Raw genomic sequence first — 27915 nt, 5'->3', positions numbered from 1 at the left:
TGTACCTCACTACTACATTTTAGTGAGCTGTGTACATGGACCCCTAAATCTCTTTGTCCCTCCACTGTTCCGAGCTTTTCACCATTTAAATAGTTCTTTGATGAACGAACGGATTAGTACCTAGGCTCCCGGTCGATTTTAAAATTCTCATCCTCCTGTTCAAATCCCTCCATGGCTCTCGCCCCCTCCCTATCTCTGTAACCTCCTCCAGCTCTACAATTCTCATCCTCCTGTTCAAATCCCTCCATGCCCCTCGCCCCCTCCCTATCTCTGTAACCTCCTCCAGCTCTACAATTCTCATCCTCCTGTTCAAATCCCTCCATGGCCCCTCGGCCCCTCCCTATCTCTGTAACCTCCTCCAGCCCTACAATTCTCATCCTCCTGTTCAAATCCCTCCATGGCCCTCGCCCCCTCCCTATCTCTGTAACCTCCTCCAGCCCCTACAATTCTCATCCTCCTGTTCAAATCCCTCCATGGCCCCTCGCCCCCTCCCTATCTCTGTAACCCCCTCCAGCCCCTACAATTCTCATCCTCCTGTTCAAATCCCTCCATGGCCCTCGCCCCCTCCCTATCTCTGTAACCTCCTCCAGCCCCTACAATTCTCATCCTCCTGTTCAAATCCCTCCATGGCCCTCACCCCCTCCCTATCTCTGTAACCTCCTCCAGCCCTACGACCCTCCGAGATCTCTGCGCTCCTCCAACTCCGGCCCCTTGAGCATCCCCGATTTCCATCGCTCCACCATTGGCGGCCGTACCTTCAGCTGCCTGGGGCCCTGAGCTCTGGAATTCCCTCCCTAAACCTCTCCGCCTCTCTCTCCTCCTTTAAGACGTTCCTTAAAACTGAGCTCTTTGACCCAGCTATTGGACACCTGTCGCAATATCTCCTTATATGTCTCGGGGTCAGATTGTGTTTGAGTTCTGCTCCTGTGAAACACCCTGGGACGTTTTACTATATTAAGAACAATAGAATTAGGAGCAGGAGTCGGCCATTTCGCTGTTCAAGCCTGCTCCGCCATTCAATAAAGTCATGGCTGATCTTCTACCTCTTCTACTTTCCTGCACTATCCCCATATCCCTCGATTACCTTAATATTCAAAAATCTATCGATCTCGGCCTTGAATATACTCAACGACTGAGCCTCCACAGCCCTCTGGGGCAGAGAATTCCAAAGATTCACCGCCCTCTGAGTGAAGAAATTCCTCCTCATCTCAGTCCTCAATGGCCGACCCCTTATCCTGAGACTGTGACCCCTGGTTCGAGACTCTCCAGCCCAGGGGGAAACAGCCTCTCAGCATCTACCCTGTCAATCCCCCTCAGAATCTTGTATGTTTCAATAAGATCACCTCTTAAAGGTGCTATATAAATGCAAGTTGTTGTTGAACTCTGTCAAAACCCTTCATGATTTTGAACATCTCTATTAAATCTCCCCTTAACCTTCTCTGCTCCAAGGAGAACAATCCCAGCTTCTCCAGTCTCTCCACATCACTGAAGTCCCTCATCCCTGGTACCATTCTGGTCAATCTCCCCTTAACCTTCTCTGCTCTAAGGAGAACAATCCCAGCTTCTCCAGTCTCTCCACATCACTGAAGTCCCTCATCCCTGGTACCATTCTGGTCAATCTCCCCTTAACCTTCTCTGCTCTAAGGAGAACAACCCCAGCTTCTCCAGTCTCTCCACATCACTGAAGTCCCTCATCCCCGGTACCATTCTGGTCAATCTCCCCTTAACCTTCTCTGCTCTAAGGAGAACAATCCCAGCTTCTCCAGTCTCTCCACATCACTGAAATCCCTCGTCCCTGGTGCCATTCTGGTCAATCTCCCCTTAACCTTCTCTGCTCCAAGGAGAACAATCCCAGCTTCTCCAGTCTCTCCACATCACTGAAGTCCCTCATCCCTGGTCCCATTCTGGTCAATCTCCCCTTAACCTTCTCTGCTCTAAGGAGAACAACCCCAGCTTCTCCAGTCTCTCCACATCACTGAAGTCCCTCATCCCCGGTGCCATTCTGGTCAATCTCCCCTTAACCTTCTCTGCTCCAAGGAGAACAACCCCAGCTTCTCCAGTCTCTCCACATCACTGAAGTCCCTCATCCCTGGTCCCATTCTGGTCAATCTCCCCTTAACCTTCTCTGCTCTAAGGAGAACAACCCCAGCTTCTCCAGTCTCTCCACATCACTGAAGTCCCTCATCCCTGGTACCATTCTGGTCAATCTCCCCTTAACCTTCTCTGCTCTAAGGAGAACAACCCCAGCTTCTCCAGTCTCTCCACATCACTGAAGTCCCTCATCCCTGGTACCATTCTGGTCAATCTCCCCCTAACCTTCTCTGCTCTAAGGAGAACAACCCAGCTTCTCCAGTCTCTCCACATCACTGAAGTCCCTCATCCCTGGTACCATTCTGGTCAATCTCCTCTGCACCCTCTGCAAGGCCTTGACATCCTTCCTAAAGTGCGGTGCCCAGAATTGGACAAATTACTCCAGCTGGGGCCTAACCAGTGTTTTATAACTCTATGCCTCTATTAATAAAGCGAAGGATCCCATATGGTTCATTAACAGCCTTCTCACCATGGCTGATCTTTGAAGGTGGCAGGACATGATTTTATTGAATGGCGGAACAGATTCAAGGGTGATGAATGGGCCTCCTCCTGTTCCTGTGTAACAGGCTCGAGGGGGTTGAACAGGCCTCCTCTTGTTCCTGTGTAACAGGCTCGAGGGGGCTGAATGGGCCTCCTCCTGTTCCTGTGTAACAGGCTCGAGGGGCTGAATGGGCCTCCTCCTGTTCCTGTGTAACAGGCTCGAGGGGCTGAATGGGCCTCCTCCTGTTCCTGTGTAACAGGCTCGAGGGGCTGAATGGGCCTCCTCCTGTTCCTGTGTAACAGGCTCGAGGGGGCTGAATGGGCCTCCTCCTGTTCCTGTGTAACAGGCTCGAGGGGCTGAATGGGCCTCCTCCTGTTCCTGTGTAACAGGCTCGAGGGGCTGAATGGGCCTCCTCCTGTTCCTGTGTAACAGGCTCAAGGGGCTGAATGGGCCTCCTCCTGTTCCTGTGTAACAGGCTCGAGGGGGCTGAATGGGCCTCCTCCTGTTCCTGTGTAACAGGCTCAAGGGGCTGAATGGGCCTCCTCCTGTTCCTGTGTAACAGGCTCGAGGGGGCTGTTTGGGCCTCCTCTTGTTCCTGTGTAACAGGCTCGAGGGGCTGAATGGGCTCCTCCTGTTCCTAATGTAACAGACTCGAGGGGCTGAATGGGCCTCCTCCTGTTCCTGTGTAACAGGCTCGAGGGGGTTGAACAGGCCTCCTCTTGTTCCTGTGTAACAGGCTCGAGGGGCTGAATGGGCTCCTCTTGTTCCTGTGTAACAGGCTCGAGGGGCTGAATGGGCTCCTCCTGTTCCTGTGTAACAGGCTCGAGGGGCTGAATGGGCCTCCTCCTGTTCCTGTGTAACAGGCTCGAGGGGGCTGAATGGGCCACCTCCTGTTCCTGTGGAGCAGGCTCAAGGGGCTGAATGGGCCTCCTCCTGTTCCTGTGTAACAGGCTTGAGGGGGCTGAATGGGCCTCCTCCTGTTCCTGTGTAACAGGCTCAAGGGGCTGAACGGGCCTCCTCCTGTTCCTGTGTAACAGGCTCGAGGGGCTGAATGGGCCTCCTCCTGTTCCTGTGTAACAGGCTCGAGGGGCTGAACGGGCCTCCTCCTGTTCCTGTGTAACAGGCTCGAGGGGGCTGAATGGGCCTCCTCCTGTTCCTGTGTAACAGGCTCAAGGGGCTGAACGGGCCTCCTCCTGTTCCTGTGTAACAGGCTCGAGGGGCTGAATGGGCCTCCTCCTGTTCCTGTGTAACAGGCTCGAGGGGCTGAATGGGCTCCTCCTGTTCCTGTGTAACAGGCTCGAGGGGCTGAATGGGCCTCCTCCTGTTCCTGTGTAACAGGCTCGAGGGGGCTGAATGGGCCACCTCCTGTTCCTGTGGAGCAGGCTCGAGGGGCTGAATGGGCTCCTCCTGTTCCTGTGTAACAGGCTCGAGGGGGCTGAATGGGCCTCCTCTTGTTCCTGTGTAACAGGCTCGAGGGGCTGAATGGGCTCCTCCTGTTCCTGTGTAACAGGCTCGAGGGGCTGAATGGGCCTCCTCCTGTTCCTGTGTAACAGGCTCGAGGGGCTGAATGGGCCTCCTCCTGTTCCTGTGTAACAGACTCGAGGGGACTGAATGGGCCTCCTCCTGTTCCTGTGTAACAGGCTCGAGGGGCTGAATGGGCCTCCTCCTGTTCCTGTGTAACAGGCTCGAGGGGCTGAATGGGCTCCTCCTGTTCCTGTGTAACAGGCTCGAGGGGCTGAATGGGCCTCCTCCTGTTCCTGTGTAACAGGCTCGAGGGGCTGAATGTGCCTCCTCCTGTTCCTGTGTAACAGGCTCGAGGGGCTGAATGGACCTCCTCCTGTTCCTGTGTAACAGGCTCGAGGGGCTGAATGGGCCTCCTCCTGTTCCTGTGTAACAGGCTCGAGGGGCTGAATGGGCCTCCTCCTGTTCCTGTGTAACAGGCTCGAGGGGGCTGAATGGGCCTCCTCCTGTTCCTGTGTAACAGGCTCAAGGGGCTGAACGGGCCTCCTCCTGTTCCTGTGTAACAGGCTCGAGGGGGCTGAATGGGCCTCCTCCTGTTCCTGTGTAACAGACTCGAGGGGCTGAATGGGCCTCCTCCTGTTCCTGTGTAACAGGCTCGATGGGCTGAATGGGCCTCCTCCTGTTCCTGTGTAACAGGCTCGAGGGGGCTGAATGGGCCTCCTCCTGTTCCTGTGTAACAGGCTCGAGGGACTGAATGGGCCTCCTCCTGTTCCTGTGTAACAGGCTCGAGGGGCTGAATGGGCCTCCTCCTGTTCCTGTGTAACAGGCTCGAGGGACTGAATGGGCCTCCTCCTGTTCCTGTGTAACAGGCTCGAGGGGCTGAACGGGCCTCCTCCTGTTCCTGTGTAACAGGCTCGAGGGGCTGAATGGGCCTCCTCCTGTTCCTGTGTAACATGCTCGAGGGGGCTGAATGGGCCTCCTCCTGTTCCTGTGTAACAGGCTCGAGGGGCTGAACGGGCCTCCTCCTGTTCCTGTGTAACAGGCTCGAGGGGCTGAATGGGCCTCCTCCTGTTCCTGTGTAACAGGCTCGAGGGGCTGAATGGGCCTCCTCCTGTTCTTGTGTAACAGGCTCGAGGGGCTGAATGGGCCTCCTCCTGTTCCTGTGTAACAGGCTCGAGGGGCTGAATGGGCTCCTCCTGTTCCTGTGTAACAGGCTCGAGGGGCTGAATGGGCCTCCTCCTGTTCCTGTGTAACAGGCTCGAGGGGGCTGAATGGGCCTCCTCCTGTTCCTGTGTAACAGGCTCGAGGGGCTGAATGGGCCTCCTCCTGTTCCTGTGTAACAGGCTCGGGGTTGGGGGGGGATGCTGAATGGTCCTACTCCTGTTCCTAAGATGACGTCTTTTCACGTATTTCCTTTTTTAATTTTGCAGCAAGGAGGAGGAGACGGAAAATGAGATGTTGGCGCAAGATCCGGGGGAGGCTGCGATTTACCCTGAGAAAGCGGAGGAGGAGGATGCCGGGCCTGGTGCAGCTCCGGCAGAGATCGATAACAGCTGCGGGGCAGAGGGGCCGGGATCGCCCTTGGAGCTCGGGGAGCGGGAGGCTGCGGAGGAGGAGAAACCCCCGGTGTGTGCCATGTGCTGCCGAGTCTTTGCCAGCACCCGGGAGCTGGAGCGTCACGCGCTAGAGGTTCACGGCCCCGAAGGCCCGCCGGCCCCCGCCCCCGTCCCCCCCTTCCAGTGTCTGGTCTGCCAGCGTTCCTTCCTCACCTCCTCGGAGCTCCGGGCCCACCGCCGCTCCCACACACAGGACCGGCTCTTCCAGTGCTCCGTCTGCAAGGAGACCTTCAGCCAGTCGGCTCACTTCTTCAGCCACCGGTGCTCGCTCGGGGAGGACAAGCCCTGCCAGTGCAGCGTCTGCCACAAGACCTTTCAGCGCCTCTCCTCCTTCCTCGTCCACCAGTGCTCCCGCCCCGTCCAGAAGCCCTTCAAGTGTGACGTGTGCGGCAAGGGTTTTGCCCAGTCCTCTAAGCTCTCGGATCACCAGAGGACTCACACCGGAGAGAGGCCTTTCAGGTGAGCTAGGGGAGCGTGAGGGGGCTCCGAGTTTGCCAACGACGCCAAGATAGGCGGCATTACGAGCGGGGGCAGAGGGAAGCGTCACATTACAAAAGAGATATTAAATGGCCCGGAATTTGCGCTCCGTGGCGAAGCAAAGTTGCTCGCCACTGGCCCCGAAGTAGGCTGCGCGCGAAGATCTCGCGATCTCTGTGTCGAGCAGTTCGGGTTTTCCGACACGTCATTCAAAGCGACTGAGTTTAGTGGAACTTATAAAATTCTGACAGGACTGGACAGACTAGATGCAGGAAGGGTGTTCCCGATGGTGGGGGAGTCCAGAACCAGGGGTCACAGTCTAAGGATAAGGGGTAAGCCATTTAGGACAGAGATGAGGAGGAATTTCTTCACCCAGAGAGTGGTGAACCTGTGGAATTCTCTACCACAGAAGGCAGTAGAGGCCAATTCATTAAATATATTCAAGAAGGAGTTGGATATATTTCTGAAGGCTAAAGGGATCAAGGGATATGGGGAGAAGGCAGGGACAGGGTACTAAGTTTGGATGATCAGCCATGATCTTGGTGAATGGCGGAGCAGGCTCGAGGGGCCGAATGGCCGACTCCTGCTCCTATCTTCTATGTGGGGATCTCCCAGTGCGAGCTGCCGAATTCTCACAGACGGCGAACAAGGAAGTGGGCAAGCTCTTAAAATTCCAACTTTTCAAAAATGTTAAGAGAGAGAGCAAAAGAGAGATTGGGGCTCTCGTGCGGGGGAAAAGGCAAACCTGAAATAAAAATGAACAAACTTTAAAAAAAAAAAAAAAAAAGTTTTCAATTTTTGTTTTAAGTTTCTTAAAAATTTGAAATGTTATTGAAATGGATAAATTTGATTAAAATTAGTTTTTCAGGCCCTTGGCATTTGTTTGCAGACGACACAAAGCTGGGTGGGCGTGTGTGCTGTGAGGAGGATGCCGAGAAACTCCAGTATGATTTGGACAGGTTGGGTGATTGGGCAGATGCAGTATAATGTGGATAAATGCGAGGTTATCCACTTTGGTGGCAAAAACAGGAAGGCAGATTATTATCTGAACGGCAATAGATTGGGAGAAGGGGAAGTGCAACGAGACCTGGGTGTCCTTGTGCACCAGTCGCTGAAGGTAAGCATGCAGGTGCAGCAGGCGGTTAAGAAGGCAAATGGTATGTTGGCCTTCGTAGCGAAAGGATTCGAGTACAGGAGCAAGGATGTCTTGCTACAGTTGTACAGGGCCTTGGTGAGACCACACCTTGAGTATTGTGGGCAGTTTTGGTCGCCTTATCTGAGGAAGGATGTTCTTGCCATGGAGGGAGTGCAGCGAAGATTCACCAGACTGATACCTGGGATGGCAGGAATGACATATGAAGAGAGATTGGGTCGATTGGGCTTATACTCGCTGGAGTTTAGAAGAATGAGAGGGGATCTCATTGAAACTTACAAAATTCTAACAGGACTAGATGCAGGAAGGATGTTACCGATGGCCGGGGAGTCCAGAACCAGGGGTCACAGTCTAAGGATAAGGGGTAAGCCATTTAGGACAGAGATGAGGAGGAATTTCTTCACCCAGAGAGTGGTGAACCTGTGGAATTCTCTACCACAGAAGGTAGTTGAGGCCAATTCATTAAATATATTCAAGAAGGAGTTGGATATATTTCTTAAGGCTAAAGGGATCAAGGGATATGGGGAGAAGGCAGGGACAGGGTACTGAATTTGGATGATCAGCCATGATCTCATTGAATGGCGGAGCAGGCTCGAGGGGCCGAATGGCCTACTCCTGCTCCTATCTTCTATGTTTCTATGTTTATCAGTCGATAGGCTGTTAAAAGCCCAGTTACACCTAATCCCTGAGAGTCTAACTTTCAGTGGGGAATTTAACAGCGTGGTTACTGCGGAAGACCTGAAGTTTAGTCCGTTTCCCTGATTCGAGAGATTTCCCTGATTGCTGGCTCTGTGTGTCGAGGGGGGTGGGGGATGGTGAGGTGCGCAGCGCAGCCAGTGTCGGAGCAGTGAATGACTGACCGCAACTTCCGCCTACGGCAAACCCTGAAGTTGCGGTCAGTCTCCAAGGCCAAATGGCGGTGAAGGCTGCCAGTTCGCCGCCGCCGCCGTCGAGACCGCGGTGGATTGAGTGAGTGGGTAAAGCTGTGGCAAATGGATTTCAATGTAGGCCAAGTGTGAGGCCATCCGCTTTGGACTTGAAAAGGATTACATCGGATATACGGCACAGAAACAGGCCATTCGGCCCAACCAGTCCATGCCGGTGTTTACGCTCCACTCGAGTCTCCTCCCATCTTTCCTCATCTAACTCTATCAGCGTCACCCTCTATTCCCTTCTCCCTCGTGCTTGTCCAGCCTCCCCTTAAATACATCGATACTATTCACCTCAACCACTCCCTGTGGCAGCGAGATCCACATTCTCACCACACGCTGTGCAAAGACGTTTCTCCTGAATTCCCCATTGGATTTCTTGGTATCTTATATTGCTGGCCTCTCGTTTTGCTGTTCTCCCACAGTGGAAAAACTCTCTCTCTCTCTCTACTATATTAAAACCTTGCATAATCTTAAAGACCTCTATCAGGTCAGCCCTCAGCTTTCTCTTTCCTAGAAAGAAAGAGCCCCAGCCTGTTCAGCCTTTCCTGATACAGGAAACTTTGTATTATCCGGAGGTTAAATGTCCGGAATGCTTGAGCCGCCGGCAAAAATCAGGAGCCGTTTCGTTAGTGTTTTTTTTTTTCTTTTCGTTGCTTTTTTTTCACCAGTCAGGCTCTGCAAGGTCTCGCTGAAGCTGTTGCTAAGCTACAGAGACGCTTGCAAGGTACGGCCGACTGTTTAGAAGACAGGGTTTGTTGCCAGATACGGAGCTCAAGCTCCGTATGTTTCAACATTAGCGCTGGTTTGTCCGGCAGTTTTGATGGGACGGCAACAGCGCGGTCCCGTCGGTGCCGGATATCACAAAGTTTCCTGTAGTTATAACCTCGCATTTCTGGCATCATCCTTGTAAATCTTTTTTGCACCCTCTCCAGTGCCTCTATCGCCTTTTTATAATATGGCGACCAGAACTGTGCACAGTGCTCCAAGGTATATGGAGACCAGAACTGTGTGCACTGCTCCAAGTGTGATCTAACCAAGGTATATGGAGACCAGGACTGTGCACAGCGCTCCAAGTGTGATCTAACCAAGGGATATGGAGACCAGAACTGTGTACAGTGCTCCAATTGTGGTCTAACCAAGGTATGTGGAGACCAGGACTGTGCACAGTGCTCCAAGTGTGGTCTAACCAAGGTATATGGAGACCAGAACTGTGCACAGTGCTCCAAGTGTGATCTAACCAAGGTATATGGAGACCAGAACTGTGCACAGTGCTCCAAGTGTGGTCTAACCAAGGTATATGGAGACCAGAACTGTGCACAGTGCTCCAAGTGTGATCTAACCAAGGGATATGGAGACCAGAACTGTGCACAGTGCTCCAATTGTGGTCTAACCAAGGTATGTGGAGACCAGAACTGTGCACGGTGCTCCAAGTGTGATCTAACCAAGGGATATGGAGACCAGAACTGTGCACGGTGCTCCAAGTGTGGTCTAACCAAGGTATATGGAGACCAGAACTGTGCACAGTGCTCCAATTGTGGTCTAACCAAGGTATGTGGAGACCAGAACTGTGCACGGTGCTCCAAGTGTGGTCTAACCAAGGTATATGGTGACCGGAACTGTGCACAGTGCTCCAAGTGTGGTCTAACCAAGGTATGTGGAGACCAGAACTGTGCACAGTGCTCCAAGTGTGGTCTAACCAAGTTATGTGGAGACCTGAACTGTGCACAGTGCTCCAGGTGTGGTCTAACCCAGGTATATGGAGACCTGAACTGTGCACAGTGCTCCAAGTGTGGTCTAACCAAGGTATATGGAGACCAGGACTGTGCACAGTGCTCCAAGTGTGGTCTAACCAAGGTATATGGAGACCAGAACTGTGCACAGTGCTCCAAGTGTGGTCTAACCAAGGTATATGGAGACCAGGACTGTGCACAGTGCTCCAAGTGTGGTCTAACCAAGGTATATGGAGACCAGAACTGTGCACAGTGCTCCAAGTGTGGTCTAACCAAGGTATATGGAGACGAGGACTGTGCACAGTGCTCCAAGTGTGGTCTGACCCAGGTATATGGAGACCAGGACTGTGCACAGTGCTCCAAGTGTGGTCTAACCAAGGTATATGGAGACCAGAACTGTACACAGTGCTCCAAGTGTGGTCTAACCAAGGTATACGGAGACCAGAACTGTGCACAGTGCTCCAAGTGTGGTCTAACCAAGGTATATGGAGACGAGGACTGTGCACAGTGCTCCAAGTGTGGTCTAACCAAGGTATATGGAGACCAGGACTGTGCACAGTGCTCCAAGTGTGGTCTAACCAAGGTATATGGAGACCAGAACTGTGCACAGTGCTCCAAGTGTGGTCTAACCCAGGTATATGGAGACCTGAACTGTGCACCGTTATGCAAGGCTAACAAGAGAAGTTAAAGATAGTATTAGATCAAAGGAAGAGGCTTATAATGTTGCCAAAAAGAGCAGTAAACCTGATGATTAGGAGGATTTTAGAATTCCGCAAAGGAGGACCAATAAATTGATAAAGAAAGGGAAAATAGAATATGAGAGTAAACTAGCGAGAGACATAAAAACAGACTGTAAAAGCTTCTATAGGTATGCAAAAAGGTAAAGATTAGCGAAAGTAAACGTGGGTCCCTTACAGGCTGAGACAGGAGAAATTATAATGGGGAATAAGGAAATGGCTGAGAAATTAAACAAATACTTTGTGTCTGTCTTCACAGAAGAAGGCGCAGAAAACTTCCCGGAAATAGTGGAGAACCAAGGGTCTAGCGAGAATGAGGAACTGAAAGAAATTAGTATTGGTAAAAAGGTAGTACTGGTGAAATTAATGGGTCTGAAAGCCGATAAACCCCCTGGACCTGATGGCCTACATCCTAGGGTTTTGAAAGAGGTGGATATAGAGATAGTGGATGCATTGGTTGTCATTTTCCAAAATTCCATAGATTCTGGAACGGTTCCCACAGATTGTAAGGTAGCAAATGTAACCCCACTATTTAAGAAAGGAGGGAGAGAGAAAACGGGGAACTACAGACCAGTTAGTCTGACATCAGTAGTAGGGAAAATGCTGGAATCTATTATTAAGGACGTGGTAACAGGACACTTAGAAAATAATAATAGGATTGGGCCGAGTCAACACGGGTTTATGAAAGGGAAATCGTGTTTGACAAATCTGTTTTTTGATGTATCTAGCAGAATAGATAAGGGGGAACTGGTGGATGTAGTGTATTTGGATTTTCGGAAGGCGTTCGTTAAGGTGCCACACAAGAGATTATGAAACAAAATTAGGGCTCATGGGATTGGCGGTAATAAACTAGCATGGATTGAGGATTGGTTAATGGACAGAAAATAAACGGGTCATTTTCGGGTTGGCAGGATCAGTGCTTGGGCCTCAGCTATTCACAATCTACATCAATGATTTGGATGAGGGGACCGAGTGTAATATATCCCAAGTTTGCCGATGATACAAAGCTGGGTAGGAATGTAAGTTGTGAGGATACAAGGAGGCTTCAAGGGGATATAGACAGGCTAAGTGAGCGGGCAAGAACATGGCAAATGGAATATAATGTGGAGAAATGTGAAGTTATCCACTTTGGTAGGAAAAATAGAAAAGCAGAGTATTTTTTAAAAGGTGAGAGATTGGGAAATGTTAGTGTTCAGAGGGACCTGGGTGTCCTTGTACACGAATCACTGAAAGTTAACATGCAGGTACAGCAAGCGATTAGGAAAGCAAATGGAATGTTGGCCTTTATTACAAGAGGATTTGAGTATAAGAGTAAAGAGGTCTTACTGCAATTATATAGGGCCCTGGTGAGACCACACCTGGAGTATTGTGGACAGTTCTGGTCTCCTTACCTAAGGAAGGATATACTGGCCTTAGAGGGAGTGCAACGAAGGTTCACCAGACTGGTTCCTGGGATGGGGGGATTGTCCTATGAGGAGAGATTTCTTTAAAAATTCGTTTATGGGATGTGGGCGTCGCTGGCAAAGATTGGGTCGACTAGACCTATATTCTCTGGATTTTAGAAGAATGAGAGTGATAGAACGGATTCTTTTACCCTCAGTCTGGTTCAGCAATCACCGAGTCGAATACACCTGGAGAGTTTAAACGATTTATTTTCCGCGGAGTCTTACTCTGATATATCGGCACCGACTCCTGCAAGAGTCTGACGAATCCAACAGAGTAAGCAATTTCTCATACAGCGTGCTACATTTTTATCCCTGCTTTTGAGAAAGCATTAACGCCTCGTACATCCTGCACCAATCCTGAGCTGTGCACGTATACATTTAATTGGATTTCCTGGTCTGGCAGTTCGAAATATACAAGCCACATTTTACTGAATGGGTTACAGCTAAGTAAACATCCTGGTAATGTCCTCACGATCACCTAAACATTATGGTAATGCGTTTGCAATCACCTAATGTCTGTACAGTTTCTGCCCGCCGCCCTACATTGTTCCTATCAGCAAGGGGTAACATCATGGGCGCCAGCCTCGTTAACAATTAAAGATCAGGTATCAGGTTAGCCCTTTTTACTTCTCTGCTGCTTTTACAGTTTCTGGTTTCTTTTTCTTGAAATGATATTCTCAAGAGGTGATCCCCTTGAAACATAAAATTCTCACAGGGCTTGACAGGGTAGATGCTGGGAGGATGTTTCCCCCTGGCTGGAGAGTCTCGAACCAGGGGTCCCAGTCTCAGGATAAGGGGTCAGCCATTTAGGACTGAGATGAGGAGAAATTTCTTCATTCAAAGGTCTTTGGAATTCTTTACATAAGAAATAGGAGCAGGAGTAGGCCAATCGGCCCCTCGAGCCTGCTCCGCCATTCAATAAGATCATGGCTGATCTGATCCTAACCGCCAATCCACTATCACAGGACTATCTCCTGAATCTAACAGAATTAGACACACGAAACAGGAGCAGGATCAGGCTACACGGCCCCTGGGCCCGCTCCGCTACCCACAGGGCCATGTCTGATCCGAACCTAGACTCATGTCCAAATTCCTGCCCGCTCCCCGTAACCCTTAATTCCCTTTTCTTCTAGGAAACTGTCTATTTCTGTTTTAAATTTATGTAATGATGTAGCTTCGACAGCTTTTTGGGGCAGCATATTCCATGGACCTACCACCCTCTGAGTGAAGTAGTTCCTCCTCATCTCAGTTTTGAAAGAGCAGCCCCTTATTCTAAGACTATGCCCCCTAGTTCTAGTTTCACCCATCATCGGGAACATCCTCCCCGCATCCACCCGATCCAACCCCTTCACAATCTTATATGTTTCAATAAGATCGCCTCTCATTCTTCTGAACTCCAATGAGTAGAGTCCCAATCTACTCAACCTCTCCTCATATGTCCATCCCCTCATCCCCGGGATTAACCGAGTGAACCTTCTTTGTACTGACTCGAGAGCAAGTATGTCTTTTCTTAAGTAAGGACACCAAAACTGTATGCAGTATTCCAGGTGCGGTCTCACCAATACCTTGTACAACTGAAGCAATACCTCCCGATTCACAATCTACATCAATGATTTGGATGAGGGGACCAAATGTAATATATCCCAAATTTGCTGATGATTCAAAGCTGGGTGGGAATGTAAGTTGTGAGGAGGATACAAGGAGGCTTCAAGGGGATATAGACAGGCTAAGTGAGTGGGCAAGAACATGGCAAATGGGATATAATGTGGAGAAATGTGAAGTTATCCACTTTGGTAGGAAAAATAGAAAGGCAGAGTATTTTTGAAATGGGGAGAGATTGGGAAATGTTGGTGTTCAGGGGGACCTGGGTGTCCTTGTACACAAATCACTGAAAGTTAACATGCAGGTACAGCAAGCGATTAGGAAAGCAAATGGTATGTTGGCCTTTATTACAAGAGGATTTGAGTAAAGAGGTCTTACTGCAATTATACAGGGCCCTGGTGAGACCACACCTGGAGTATTGTGGACAGTTTTGGTCTCCTTACCTAAGGAAGGATATACTTGCCACAGAGGGAGTGCAACGAAGGTTCACCAGACTGGTTCCTGGGATGGGGGGGTTGTCCTATGAGGAGAGATTTGTTTTTTTAAATTCGTTTATGGGATGTGGGCGTCGCTGGCAAAGATTGGGTCGACTAGACCTATATTCTCTGGATTTTAGAAGAATGAGAGGTGATCCCCTTGAAACATAAAATTCTCTCAGGGATTGACAGGGTAGATGCTGAGAGGCTGTTTCCCCCTGGGCTGGAGAGTCTCGAACCAGGGGTCACAGTCTCAGGATAAGGGGTCGGCCATTGAGGACTGAGATGAGGAGGAATTTCTTCACTCAGAGGGCGGTGAATCTTTGGAATTCTCTGCCCCAGAGGGCTGTGGAGGCTCAATCGTTTGGTATATTCAAGACTAAGATAGATTTTTTGCATGCTAAGGGATATGGAGATCGGGCAGGAGATGAGGTAGAAGATCAGCCATGAGGCTCGAGGGGCTATACAGCCTACTCCTGCTCCTATTTCTTACGTCGTGCGCAGATTTAGAAATTGTGTTTTTGATTCCCAAGTCCGAATCATTAATATAAATTGCAAACAACATTGGTCCCAGCGCTGATCCTTGTGGGACCCCCCCCCCCAACTTCCCACCTTCTGCCACTCTGAATAGCTACCCTTTACCCTTGCACTCTGCTCTCTAGCTAGCTATCCGTTCTGCTACTTGTCCTCTGACTCCGCATGCCCTGACCTTGTTCATTTAGAATAAGGGCAGCACGGTGGCATGGTGGTTAGCACTGTTGCCTCACAGCGCCAGGGACCCGGGTTCGAATCCGGCCTCGGGTGACTGTCTGTGTGGAGTTTGCACATTCTCCCCGTGTTTGCGTGGGTTTCCTCCGGGTGCTCCGGTTTCCTCCCACAGTCCAAAGATGTGCGGGTTAGGATGATTGGCTATGATAAATTGACCCTTAGTGTTAGGGGGATTAAATACGTGGGGTTACGGGGATAGGGTGGGATATGTGTTGGTGTCGGGGTTACGGGGATCGGGTGGGATATGTGTCGGTGCAGGCTCGATGGGCCGAAATGGCCTCTATCTGCACTGTGGGGTTTCTGTGATTCTGTGAAGGGGAATTCAGGAGAAACTTCTTTCCGCAGACAGTGGTTCGAATGCAGAAGTGGCTGCCACAGGGAGTGGTTGAGGCCAGTAGCACAGATGCATTTAAGGGGAAGCTGGATCAACACAGGAGGGAGAAAGGAATAGCTGGTTATGCTGATAGGGTGAGATGAAGTGAAAGAAAGATTCCCATTTCTCCAGCGCCTTTCACCACCTCAGGACGTCTCGGAGCGCTTCACAGCCAATGAAGTACTTTTTGAAGTGTGGTCACTGTTGTAATGTAGGAAGCGCGGCAGCCAATTGGTGCACAGCAAGCTCCCGCAAACAGCAATGTGATGATGACCAGATCATCTGTTTTAGTGATCACAGAATCACAGAAACCCCACAGTGCAGCTAGAGGCCATTTCGGCCCATCGAGCCTGCACCGACACACATCCCACCCGATCCCCGTAACCCCTACACCAACACATATCCCACCCTATCCCCGTAACCCCACGTATTTAATCCCCCTAACACTAAGGGTCAATTTATCATAGCCAATCAACCGAACCCGCACATCTTTGGACTGTGGGAGGAAACCGGAGCACCCGGAGGAAACCCACGCAAACACGGGGAGAATGTGCAAACTCCACACAGACAGTCGCCCGAGGCCGGATTCGAACCCGGGTCCCTGGCGCTGTGAGGCAACAGTGCTAACCACTATGCCACCGTGATGTTGGTTGAGGGATAAATATTGGCCCCGGGGAGAACTCCCCCTGCTCTTCTTCGAAATAGTGGCCGTGAGATCCTTTACGTCCACCCGAGAGGGCAGATGGAACTTCTCATTACATAGAAACATAGAAGATAGGAGCAGGAGTAGGCCATTCGGCCCCTCGAGCCTGCTCCGCCATTCAATGAGATCATGGCTGATCATCCAAATTCAGTACCCTGTCCCTGCCTTCTCCCCATATCCCTTGATCCCTTTAGCCTCAAGAAATATATCCAACTCCTTCTTGAATATATTTAATGAATTGGCCTCCACTGCCTTTTGTGGTAGAGAATTCCACAGGTTCACCACTCTCTGGGTGAAGAAATTCCTCCTCATCTCTGTCCTAAATGGCTTACTCCTTATCCTTAGACTGTGACCCCTGGTTCTGGACTCCCCGACTATCGGGAACATCCTTCCTGCATCTAGTCTGTCTAGTCCTGTTAGAATTTTATAAGTTTCAAGGAGATCCCCTCTCATTCTTCTAAACTCCAGCGAGTATAAGCCCAATCGACCCAATCTCTCCTCATACGTCATTCCTGCCATCCCAGGTATCAGTCTGGTGAATCTTCGCTGCACCCTCTCTAAGGCCTTCACATCCTTCCTAAAGTGCGGTGCCCAGAATTGGACACAATACTCCAGTTGAGGCCGAACCAGTGTTTTATAAAGGTTCATCGTAACTTCCTTGCTTTTGTACTCTATACCTCTATTTATGATGCTTTTTTAACCGCTTTCTCAACCTACCCTGCCATCTTCAATGATTTGTGCACATATACCCCCAGGTCTCTCTGTTCGTGCACCCCCTTTAGGATTGTACCGTTTCATTTATATGTCCCCTTCTCGTTCTTCCTACCAAAATCTATCATTTTGCACTTTTCTGTGTTAAATTGCATCTGCCACGTGTCCGCCCATTCCACCAGCCTGTCTGTCTTCCTGAAGTCTATCACTCTCCTCCTCACTGTTCACTATACTTCCAAGTTTTGTGTCATCTGCAGATTTCGAAAAAGTGCCCTGTACACCCAAGTCCAAATCATTAATATACAGGAAACTCTTTGGTATCCGGCACCCACGGGACCGGCGTGTTGCCGGTCGATCAAAAATTCCGGATGACGGAGAGGGTTATCTAGCGAGGCTACTTTTAACAAAGAAAAATAAAAAAAATCAAGAAATGTGCAGTATACAGTAATTGGGTACTCACCTACAGAATGTGGTGTTAAATGGATGGTGGAAGATGCTTGATTAAGTGCAGTACTGCCAATTGAGGGTAATGCAATGCAATGACTACCAGCAGCGTGGGAGACACACAGTACATCTGTAAAATGGTGGATCAGAAGAGACTACCGGCAGCGCGGGAGAGTCAGACTCCTGTTACAGGGGTATTGAGGTGTTCCGACTTCCGACAGCGCCAAGAAGCCGAGTATTGGCAGTTTGGAGAACTACCCCCACTGACTAACTCGGCCACCGCGCGAGGCTCGGACTCGGCAACATTGCCGGTTATTGAGGGGTTGTTTTCGGAGTGAGAAGTTTGCCGGTTAATAGAGAATTCTGGATATTTAGGTGCCGTTTAAGTGAGAGTTTCCTGTATATCAAAAGCAGTGGTCCTAGTACCGACCCCTGGGGAACACCACTGTGTACCTTCCTCCCGTCCAAAAAACAACCGTTCACCACTACTCTCTGTTTCCTGTCACTTAGCCAATTCCGTATCCATGCTGCCACTGTCCCCTTTATTCCATGGGCTTCAACTTTGCTGGCAAGCCTATTATGTGGCACTTTATCAAACGCCTTTTGGAAGGTATAAAAGGATATGGAACCAAGGCGGGTGAGTGGAGTGAGGATACAGAGCTGCCATAATCTCATTAAATGGCAGAACAGACTCGAGGGGTTGAATGGCCTCCTCCTGTTCCGATGTTGCTAAATGATGGGTCTAGAGGAGCTGTAACAGCAGAACCATTACTGAGAAAACGGATGGGGTGGTTATAAGAACATAAGAAATAGGAGCAGGCCATTCGACCCCTCGAGCCTGCTCCGCCATTCAATATCATGGCTGATCTTCTGTCTCCACTCCACTCTCCCGCCCAATCCCTGATTCCCTCCGTGCCCACAAATCTATCGATCTCTGCCTTGAATATCCTCAACAACTGAGAATCCACAGCCCTCTGAGGACTGTGGCATAGTGGTTAGCACTGTTGCCTCACAGCGCCAGGGACCCGGGTTCGAATCCGGCCTCGGGTGACTGTCTGTGTGGAGTTTGCACATTCTCCCCGTGTTTGCGTGGGTTTCCTCCGGGTGCTCCGGTTTCCTCCCACAGTCCAAAGATGTGCGGGTTAGGTTGATTGGCTCTGATAAATTGACCCTTAGTGTTAGGGGATTAAATACGTGGGGTTACGGGGATATGTGTTGGTGTAGGGGTTACGGGGATCGGGTGGGATATGTGTCGGTGCAGGCTCGATGGGCTGAAATGGCCTCTATCTGCACTGTGGGGTTTCTGTGATTTCTGTGATCTGTGACTCGGATCCCTCTGTTCCTATTGAGTTCAATAACTTCATAATCGTATATTAGCCTTTATTGCAAGGGGGTTGGAGGGTAAGAGTAAGGAAGTCTTGCTGCTATTTCTTATGTTCTTATGTAACATAACATAGAAGATAGGAGCAGGAGTAGGCCATTCGGCCCCTCGAGCCTGCTCCGCCATTCAATGAGATCATGGCTGATCATCCAAATTCAGTACCCTGTCCCTGCCTTCTCCCCATATCCCTTGATCCCTTTAGCCTTAAGAAATATATCCAACTCCTTCTTGAATATATTTAATGAATTGGCCTCAACTACCTTCGGTGGTAGAGAATTCCACAGGTTCACCACTCTCTGGGTGAAGAAATTCCTCCTCATCTCAGTCCTAAATGGCTTACCCCTTATCCTTAGACTGTGACCCCTGGTTCTGGACTCCCCCGCCATCGGGAACATCCTTCCTGCATCTAGTCTGTCTAGTCCTGTTAGAATTTTATAAGTTTCACTGAGATCCCCTCTCATTCTTCTAAACTCCAGTGAATATAAGCCCAATCGACCCAATCTCTCCCCATACATCATTCCTGCCATCCCAGGTATCAGCCTGGTGAATCTTCGCTGAACACCCTCCATGGCAAGAACATCCTTCCTCAGATAAGGCGACCAAAACTGCACACAATACTCAAGGTGTGGTCTCACCAAGGCCCTGTACAACTGCAGCAAGACATCCTTGCTCCTGTACTCGAATCCTCTCGCTATGAAGGCCAACATACAATTTGCCGCCTTAACCGCCTGCTGCACCTGCATGCTTACCTTCAGCGACTGGTGCACAAGGACACCCAGGTCTCGTTGCACTTCCCCTTCTCCCAATCTATTACCATTCAGATAATAATCTGCCTTCCTGTTTTTGCCACCAAAGTGGATAACCTCGCATTTATCCACATTATACTGCATCTGCCCAATCACCCAATCTGTCCAAATCATACTGGAGTTTCTCGACATCCTCCTCGCAGCACACACGCCCACCCAGCTTTGTGTCATCTGCAAACTTGGAGATATTACATCTAGTTCCCTCGTCTAGATCATTAATATATATTGTGAATAGCTGGGGTCCTCATCAACCCTCTCCTTAACATCATCAAAGGTTGGATAAAGGAAAAAAAGGGAAGCTTGTGACAGATACCGAGGACGCAATACTGCAGAAAGCCTAGAGGAGTACAGAAAGTGCAGGGGTGAAATTAAAAAGGATATTAGGAAAGCAAAGAGCGGGCATGAAAAAATATTGGCAAGTAAAATCAAGGAAAACCCAAAGATGTTTTATAAATACATTAAGAGCAATAGGATAACTAAAGTAAGAGTAGGGCCTATTCGGCACCACAAAGGTAACCTGTGTGTGGAGGCGGAAGACATGGGTATGGTTCTTAATGAATACATTGCGTCTGTTTTCACAAAAGAGAGGGACGATGCAGACATTGCAATCGGAGGAGGAGTGTGAAATATTAGATGAACTAAGCATCGTGAAAGAGGAAGTATTAAGGGGTTTAGCATCTTTTGAAAGTGGATAAATCCCCAGGCCCGGATGAAATGTATCCCAGACTGTTAAGAGAAGTAAGAGAGGAAATAGCAGAGGCTCTGACCATTTACCAATCCCCTCTGGCTACAGGTGTGGTGTCAGAGGACTGCTAACGTGGTACCGCTGTTTAAAAAGGGAGAAAGGGATAGACCGAGTAATTACAGGCCAGCCAGCCTAACCTCGGTGGTGGGAAAATTATTGGAAAAAATTCTGAGGGACAGGATAAATCTTCATTTGGAAAGACACGGATTAATCAGGGACAGTCGGCGTGGATTTGTTAAGGGAAGGTCATGTCCGACTTGATTGAATTTTTTGAGCAGGTAACAAGGAGGGTCGATGAGGGTAGCGCAATTGATGTAGTCTGTATGGATTTTAGCAAGGCTTTTGATAAGGCCCCGCATGGCAGACTGGTCACGAAAGTAAAAGCCCATGGGATCCAAGGCAAAGTGGCAAGTTGGAGCCAAAACTGGCTCAGAGGCAGGAAGCAAAGGGTAATGGTCGAAGGGTGTTTCCAGTGAGGTTCTGCAGGGCTCAGTACTGGGCCCTTTGCTTTTTGTGGTATAAATCAATGATTTGGACTTGAATGATGAAGTATGATTGGACTAGGGAGTTTGCAGATGATACAAAAATTAGCCGTGTGGCTGATAATGAAGAAGAAAGCTGCAGACTGCAGGAAGATAACAACGGACTGGTCAGGTGGGCAGAACAGTGGCAAATGGAATACAATCCGGAGAAGTGTGGGGTAATGCATTTGGGGAGGGCTAACAAGGAAAGGGAATACACATTAAATGGTAGGACACTGAGTCGTGCAGAAGATCAGAGGGTCCTTGGAGTGCACGTCCACAGATCCCTGAAGGTAGCAGGACAGGTAGATAAGGTGGTTAAGAAGGCATACGGAATGCTTGCCTTTATTAGCCGTGGCATAGAATATAAGAGCAGGGGGCGGTTTATGCTTCAACTGTATAAAACACTAGTTAGGCCTCAGCTAGAATACTGCGTGCAGTTCTGGTCACCACATTACAGGAAGGATGTGATTGCACTAGAGAGGGTGCAGAGGAGATTTACGAGGAATTTTAGCTATGAGGAAAGATTGGAGAGGTTAGGGTTGTTTTCTTTGGAACAGGGGAGATTTAATTGAGGTGTATTAAAATTATGAGGGGCCTAGATAAAGTGGATAGGAAGGACCTATTTCCCGTCACTAACCAGGGGCCACAGATTTAAAGTAATTGGGAGAAGGATTAGAGGGGAGTGGAGGAGAAATTTCTTCACCCAGAGGGTGGTGGGGTCTGGAACTCACTGCCTGAAAAGGTGGTAGAGGCAGGAACACTAACCACATTTAAACAGTACTTGGATATGCCCTTGAAGTGCTGTAGCCCACAAGGCGATGGTCCAAGAGCGGGGAAGTGGGATTAGGGTGGGTAGCTCTTTGTCGGCCGGCATGGGCCGAAATGGCCTCCTCCTGTGCTCTAAATTTCTACGATGATTCGACTCGATCATGTTATGAGAGAGAAAGGAATAGAAAGGGGATATGCTGAGGGGATCAGCTGAAGAAGGGGTGGGAGGAGGCTCGTGTGGAGCATAAACAAAGTCTTGCGTCGTATTTACAGCACAAAAACGGGCCATTCGGCCCACCAGGTCTGTGCTGTAAATACTATGCAAGACCGCTAAGCAATGTTGAGCGCAGGAAGGTCGTAAAGGGAGCAGTTTGAGGCCAAATGGCCTATGTCCGTGCCGTAGACTCGGTGTAACCGTCTCTCTCTCTCTCTCTCTCTCTCTCTCTCTCTGTTGTGTGCAGGTGTGAAGTGTGCGGGAAGAGGTTCGCCCAGTCCTGCAAGCTGCAAGTCCACCTGTGCATCCACACCGGCGAAAAGCCCTTCAAGTGCGACGCCTGCGGGCGTTCCTACAACCGGCTGGACAACCTGCGGCGTCACCAGCGCTCGCACCTGGTCGAGCGGCCGTTCAAATGCTCGGTGTGCGGCCGGGGCTTCACCGACTCCTCCTGCCTGCTGGCCCACCAGCGGGTGCACTCGGCCGAGAAGCCGTTCCGTTGCGAGGTGTGCGGCCGCGGCTTTGTCCGCTCCGCCAAGCTGGCACTGCACCGGTGCGCGCGCGCCGGAGAGAGGCCGTACCGGTGCGGGGAGTGCGGCAAGAGCTACAACCGCTCGGAGAACCTGAAGCGCCACCAGCGGGCCCACGCCAAGGGCCCCAAGCCCCTCCGCTGCCTGCTCTGCCACAAGTCCTTCAACCTCTTCTCCACCTTCCTGGCCCACCAGGCCAGCCACACCGGCCAGAAGCCGTTCAAGTGCCCCGTCTGCCAGAAGGCCTTCGGGCTCTCCTCCTCGCTCGTGGCCCACCAGTCCATCCACACCGGAGACAAGCCCTATCGCTGTCAGACCTGCGGCAGCAGCTACAACCGGCTGGACAACCTCCGGAGGCACCAGCGCGGACACCAGGACGAGGGCGGCCCGCGGTGGGAGGCGGGGGGCAGGAGGAAGGCAAAGCGGCCGCTGGCCGGAGTCGGACAGCCGGGGACCCAGCCCGCCAGCTGGGCGGCGCAGGGCAAGGTGGAGGCTGACTTGCCCGCCCTCCGGATGGACCAGGTCATCCACGTCGAGACCCTCTTCCGGTGTGACGAGTGTGGGGAGACCTTCGCCGACACGTCTAGCCTCCAGATGCACCGGCTGACTCACGCCGAGACGCTCCTCCGGTGTGACGAGTGTGGGGAGACTTTCGCCGACACGTCTAGCCTCCAGATGCACCGGCTGACTCACGCCGAGACGCTCCTCCGGTGCGACAAGTGTGGGGAGACCTTCGCTGACTCGTCTAGTCTCCAGACGCACCGGCTGGTACACGCCGAGACGCTCCTCCGGTGTGACGAGTGTGGGGAGACCTTCGCCGACCCGTCTAGTCTCCAGACGCACCGGCTGGTGCATGCCGAGACGCTGTTCCGGTGCGACGAGTGTGGGGAGACCTTCGCCGACCCGTCTAGTCTCCAGACGCACTGCCTGACTCACGCCGAGACGCTGTTCCGGTGCGACGAGTGTGGGGAGACCTTTGCCGACCCATCTAGTCTCCAGACGCACCGCCTCACTCATGCCGAGACGCTCTTCCGGTGCAACGTGTGTGGAGAAATTTTCGCCGACCCGTCTAGCCTCCAGGCTCACCGTCTGACCCACACCAAGAGGCGCGTTCACAAGTGCAACGTCTGCGGCAAGACCTTCAAGCAGTCGTCTGACCTTTCGGTCCACGGCTATGTCCACACAGGCGAGCGGCCGTTCGGCTGCGCGGTTTGTGGCCGCAGCTTCACCAAGGCGGCGTCTCTCCGCGCGCACCAGGCCATCCACACCGGCCAGAAGTCCTACCGCTGCCACGTCTGCCCCAAGAGCTACAACCGCCTGGACAACCTCCGGAGACACCAGCGCGTCCACCTGGGAGACCGGCCGTTCCGCTGCACCGTCTGCGGGGAGAGCTTTGTCTCCTCGGCCACGCTGCGCGCCCACCGGGCGGGGCATGGCTACGAGTGCCAGAGCTGCGGGGAGACCTTCACCCGACCGGCCTCGCTCCATGAGCACCGGTGTCGCGAGCGGGCTGGCGGGAAGGACTCAGCTGCGGGACCCTCCAACGCCGCCGCCTCCAACCAGGTCGTCCACACGGCCACCCGCCTCAAGTGCGAGGCGTGCGGCGAGAGTTTTGGTGATGCCCACTCTCTCCGTGCCCACCGGTCCCTCCACCTGGAGAGGTCCTGCCAGTGCAGAGTGTGCGGGGAGATCTTCAACGACTTCTCCTCGCTTGAAGCTCATCGACCCGTCCATGTGAAGCAGTCCTACCAATGTCGAGTGTGTGGGGAGATCTTCAATGACTCCTCTTCCCTTGAAGCCCATCAAACAGTCCATGTAGACACCTCCTATCAATGCTCTGTGTGTGGGGAGATCTTCAATGACTCCTCGTCCCTTGAAGCCCATCAACCGGTCCATGTGGACACCTCCCATCAATGCTCAGTGTGTGGGGAGATCTTCAACAACAATTCAGCCCTTGAAGCCCATCAAACGGTCCATGTAGACACCTATCAATGTTCTGTGTGTGGAGAGATCTTCAATGACTCCTCATCCCTTGAAGCCCACCAACCGGTCCATGTAGACACCTCCTGTCAATGCTCCGTGTGTGGCGAGATCTTCAACGACTCCTCATCCCTTGAAGCCCACCAACCGGTCCATGTAGACACCTCCTATCAATGCTCCGTGTGTGGCGAGATCTTCAATGACTCCTCATCCCTTGAAGCCCACCAACCGGTCCATGTAGACACCTCCTATCAATGCTCCGTGTGTGGAGAGATCTTCAACGACTCCTCGTCCCTTGAAGCCCACCAACCAGTTCATGTAGACACCTCCTATCAATGCTCTGTGTGTGGGGAGATCTTCAACGACTCCTCGTCCCTTGAAGCCCACCAACCGGTCCATGTAGACACCTCCTATCAATGCTCTGTGTGTGGGGAGATCTTCAACGACTCCTCGTCCCTTGAAGCCCACCGGGGAAGCCATGCAGAGCGGAGCCACGCAGAGCGGAGCCACAAGTGCAGTGGTTGCGGCCAGAGTTTCGACAGCCCCTCCGCGCTCGCTTCGCACCGCTGCCGGAATGTCGGCGACAAGCCCTTCAGGTGCCTGCTCTGCGGGAAGGGGTTCAGCCAAGCCATCTCGCTGAGGAAGCACCGGTGCCCCAGCCCCGGGGAGCAGCCTGCTGTGCGGTGGTCAGCGAGCGGCCACCGGCTGACTGGGCCTCCGCTGCCTCCGGCGCCCCGGGGGGCCCGGCAGTCCGGCCGGCCCAAGGAGCGCTGCTTCAAGTGCGATGTCTGCCCAAAGAGCTACAACCGTCTGGACAATCTGCGGCGGCACCAGCGCGTCCACATGGGAGACCGGCCGTTCCGCTGCACCGTCTGTGGGGAGAGCTTCGTCTCCTCGGCCACGCTGCGCGCCCACCGGGCGGGCCACAGCGCAGAGGGGGGCTACAGGTGTGAGGCCTGCGGCGAGACCTTCTCCCGTCCAGCTTCCCTGTCCGAGCACCGGTGCAACCAGCCCTTCAAGTGGTCGGTGGAGGGGCCGCGGCTGGCCAATGCTGCCGCCGCCTCCCCCTCCTCCTCCTCCTCTCTTCCCGGAAGCATCGCCATCTCCACCTCTCCGCCACCAGCGAGGCTGTTCCGATGTGACGTGTGCGGGGAGAGCTTCACCGACTCCTTCTCGCTGCGGACCCACCAGCTCCTCCACACCTGGGAGAGGCCCTTCAAGTGCGATCTGTGTGACCGAAGCTTCGAAGACTCTTCTTCCCTCACGGAACACCAGCTCAGTCATGGCACGGAGACCCAGAACAAATGTGGACAATGCCAGGAGGTCTTTGATTGTCAGTCCTCTCTGCAGACACACCAGCTCCTCCACACCTGGGAGAGACCCTTCAAGTGCGATCTCTGCGATCAGAGCTTTGAAGACTCTTCTTCCCTCACGGAGCACCAGCTCAGTCACGGTGCGGAGACCCAGTACAAGTGCGAGCAGTGCGGAGAGAGCTTTGACGGTCAGTCCTCGCTGCAAACCCACCAGCTCCTCCACACCTGGGAGCGGCCCTTCAAGTGCGATCTGTGTGACCGAAGCTTCGAGGACACTTCTTCCCTCACGGAGCACCAGCTCAGTCACGGCGCGGAGACAGAACACAAGTGTGAGCAGTGCGGAGAGAGCTTTGACGGTCAGTCCTCACTGAAAACACACCAACTCCTCCACACCTGGGAGAGGCCCTTCAAATGTGATCTCTGCGATCAGAGCTTCGAGGACACTTCTTCCCTCACGGAGCACCAGCTCAGTCACGGCGCGGAGACAGAACACAAGTGTGAGCAGTGCGGAGAGAGCTTTGATGGTCAGTCCTCACTGAAAACACACCAACTCCTCCACACCTGGGAGAGACCCTTCAAGTGCGATCTCTGCGATCAGAGCTTCGAAGACACTTCTTCCCTCACGGAGCACCAGCTCAGTCACGGCGCGGAGACAGAACACAAGTGCGAGCAGTGCGGAGAGAGCTTTGACGGTCAGTCCTCACTGAAAACGCATCAACTCCTCCACACCTGGCAGAGACCCTTCAAGTGCGATCTCTGCGATCAGAGCTTCGAGGACACTTCTTCCCTCACGGAGCACCAGCTCAGTCACGGTGCGGAGACCCAGTACAAGTGTGAGCAGTGCGGAGAGAGCTTTGACGGTCAGTCCTCACTGAAAACACACCAACTCCTCCACACCTGGGAGAGGCCCTTCAAGTGTGATCTCTGCGATCAGAGCTTTGAAGACACTTCTTCCCTCACGGAGCACCAGCTCAGTCACGGCGCGGAGACAGAACACAAGTGCGGACAATGCCGGGAGGTCTTTGATAGTCTGTCGTCACTGCGGACACACCAGCTCCTCCACGCCTGGCAGAGGCCCTTCAAGCGTGAGCAGGAGTTAGAGGAGCCCTCCATGGCGGTCTGCGGGGCTCCGGTTCCGGCCTGGGACGGCCCGTGCAAGTGCCAGGCGTGCGGCGAGCTCTTCCCGGATGCCCCCACCCTGCGGGCACACGGACTCCTGGCCCACGGGCTGGGGCGGGGGCAGGTGGGTCGACAGCAGCAACCGCCCCCTCACTCGTCCTCCTCCAGCCTCCCCTCCCCTGCTCGTGAAAAGCCCTTCAAGTGCCCGATCTGCCAGAAAAGTTTCAGCCTCAACTCGGCGCTGCGGGCCCACCAGACCATCCACACGGGGAACAAGCCTTTCCGCTGTGAACTCTGCGCCCGCAGTTACAACCGACTCGACAACCTCCGGCGACACCAGTACTCTCACCTCAAGACAGCCCGTTGATTCCCGCCAACTGTGCGGGGGGGAGTGGACAGTCTGTACGAAGCGTGCGCCTGGTCTGATGCGCGCCAGCGGTCTGCCTCTGAAACCAGAACCGGACCAGACCGGGAGGGGGCTGGGAGAGGATTGGCCAGCCTGTGGTCCGTCCGGACAATAACTGTGACTTGTCTCCAGACACCAGAGCCGTCTGCTGGGCCGGAATTGCTTCCCAAGCACTTTGGGAATTGAGTTTCACATCAGATCCATGATGTAACTGATTGGCAAGTGCTTGATACTGGAGTGTAGAGGGAGCTTTACTCTGTATCTAACCCGTGCTGTACCTGCCCTGGGAGTGTTTGATGGGACAGTGTAGAGGGAGCTTTACTCTGTATCTAACCCGTGCTGTACCTGCCCTGGGAGTGTTTGATGGGACAGTGTAGAGGGAGCTTTACTCTGTATCTAACCCGTGCTGTACCTGCCCTGGGAGTGTTTGATGTGACAGTGTAGAGGGAGCTTTACTCTGTATCTAACCCGTGCTGTACCTGCCCTGGGAGTGTTTGATGGGACAGTGTAGAGGGAGCTTTACTCTGTATATAACCCGTGCTGTACCTGCCCTGGGAGTGTTTGATGGGACAGTGTAGCGGGAGCTTTACTCTATCTAACCCGTGCTGTACCTGCCCTGGGAGTGTTTGATGGGGACAGTGTAGAGGGAGCTTTACTCCGTATCTAACCCCGTGCTGTACCTGCCCTGGGAGTGTTTGATAGGACAGTGTAGAGGGAGCTTTACTCTATATCTACCCCAGGCTGTACCTGCCCTGAACGTGGTAAAATTTTCAGACATTCCCAAATTGCTTCATAGCCAACGTATTAATGAGGGCTAACATGGTAGCTGATGTGTGCATAGCGGGATCCCCTGTGAATGATCAGCTAATTTTTCATTTGGGTGATGTTAGCTGAGTGACGATAGTTGGCCCCAGGACACGGGGAGAAGT

General features: G+C 52.3%; 1 protein-coding gene across 1 annotated transcript in view; it reads left to right on the top strand.

Annotated features, from left to right (window-relative positions):
• The window catches only part of LOC147084807 (uncharacterized), a 32630-nt gene extending 5311 nt beyond the window's left edge, over nucleotides 1-27319 (top strand). Inside the window, exons 2-3 of the mRNA XM_085979519.1 lie at nucleotides 5464-6108; nucleotides 21886-27319. Of these exons, the coding sequence (XP_085835645.1) occupies nucleotides 5464-6108; nucleotides 21886-26947 (5707 nt within the window). The 3' untranslated portion in view covers nucleotides 26948-27319. The remainder of the gene's footprint in view (nucleotides 1-5463; nucleotides 6109-21885) is intronic.
• The last annotated feature ends 596 nt before the right edge of the window (nucleotides 27320-27915 follow it).

This window comes from Somniosus microcephalus, unplaced genomic scaffold (assembly GCF_052327205.1).
Source record: "Somniosus microcephalus isolate GS21.2 unplaced genomic scaffold, FLI_Smic_1.0 unresolved_chr9, whole genome shotgun sequence".
Classification (NCBI taxonomy): Eukaryota; Metazoa; Chordata; class Chondrichthyes; order Squaliformes; family Somniosidae; genus Somniosus; species Somniosus microcephalus.
Note: the sequence above shows the minus strand (reverse complement) of the source record. Positions and strands in the feature narration are given on the sequence as shown.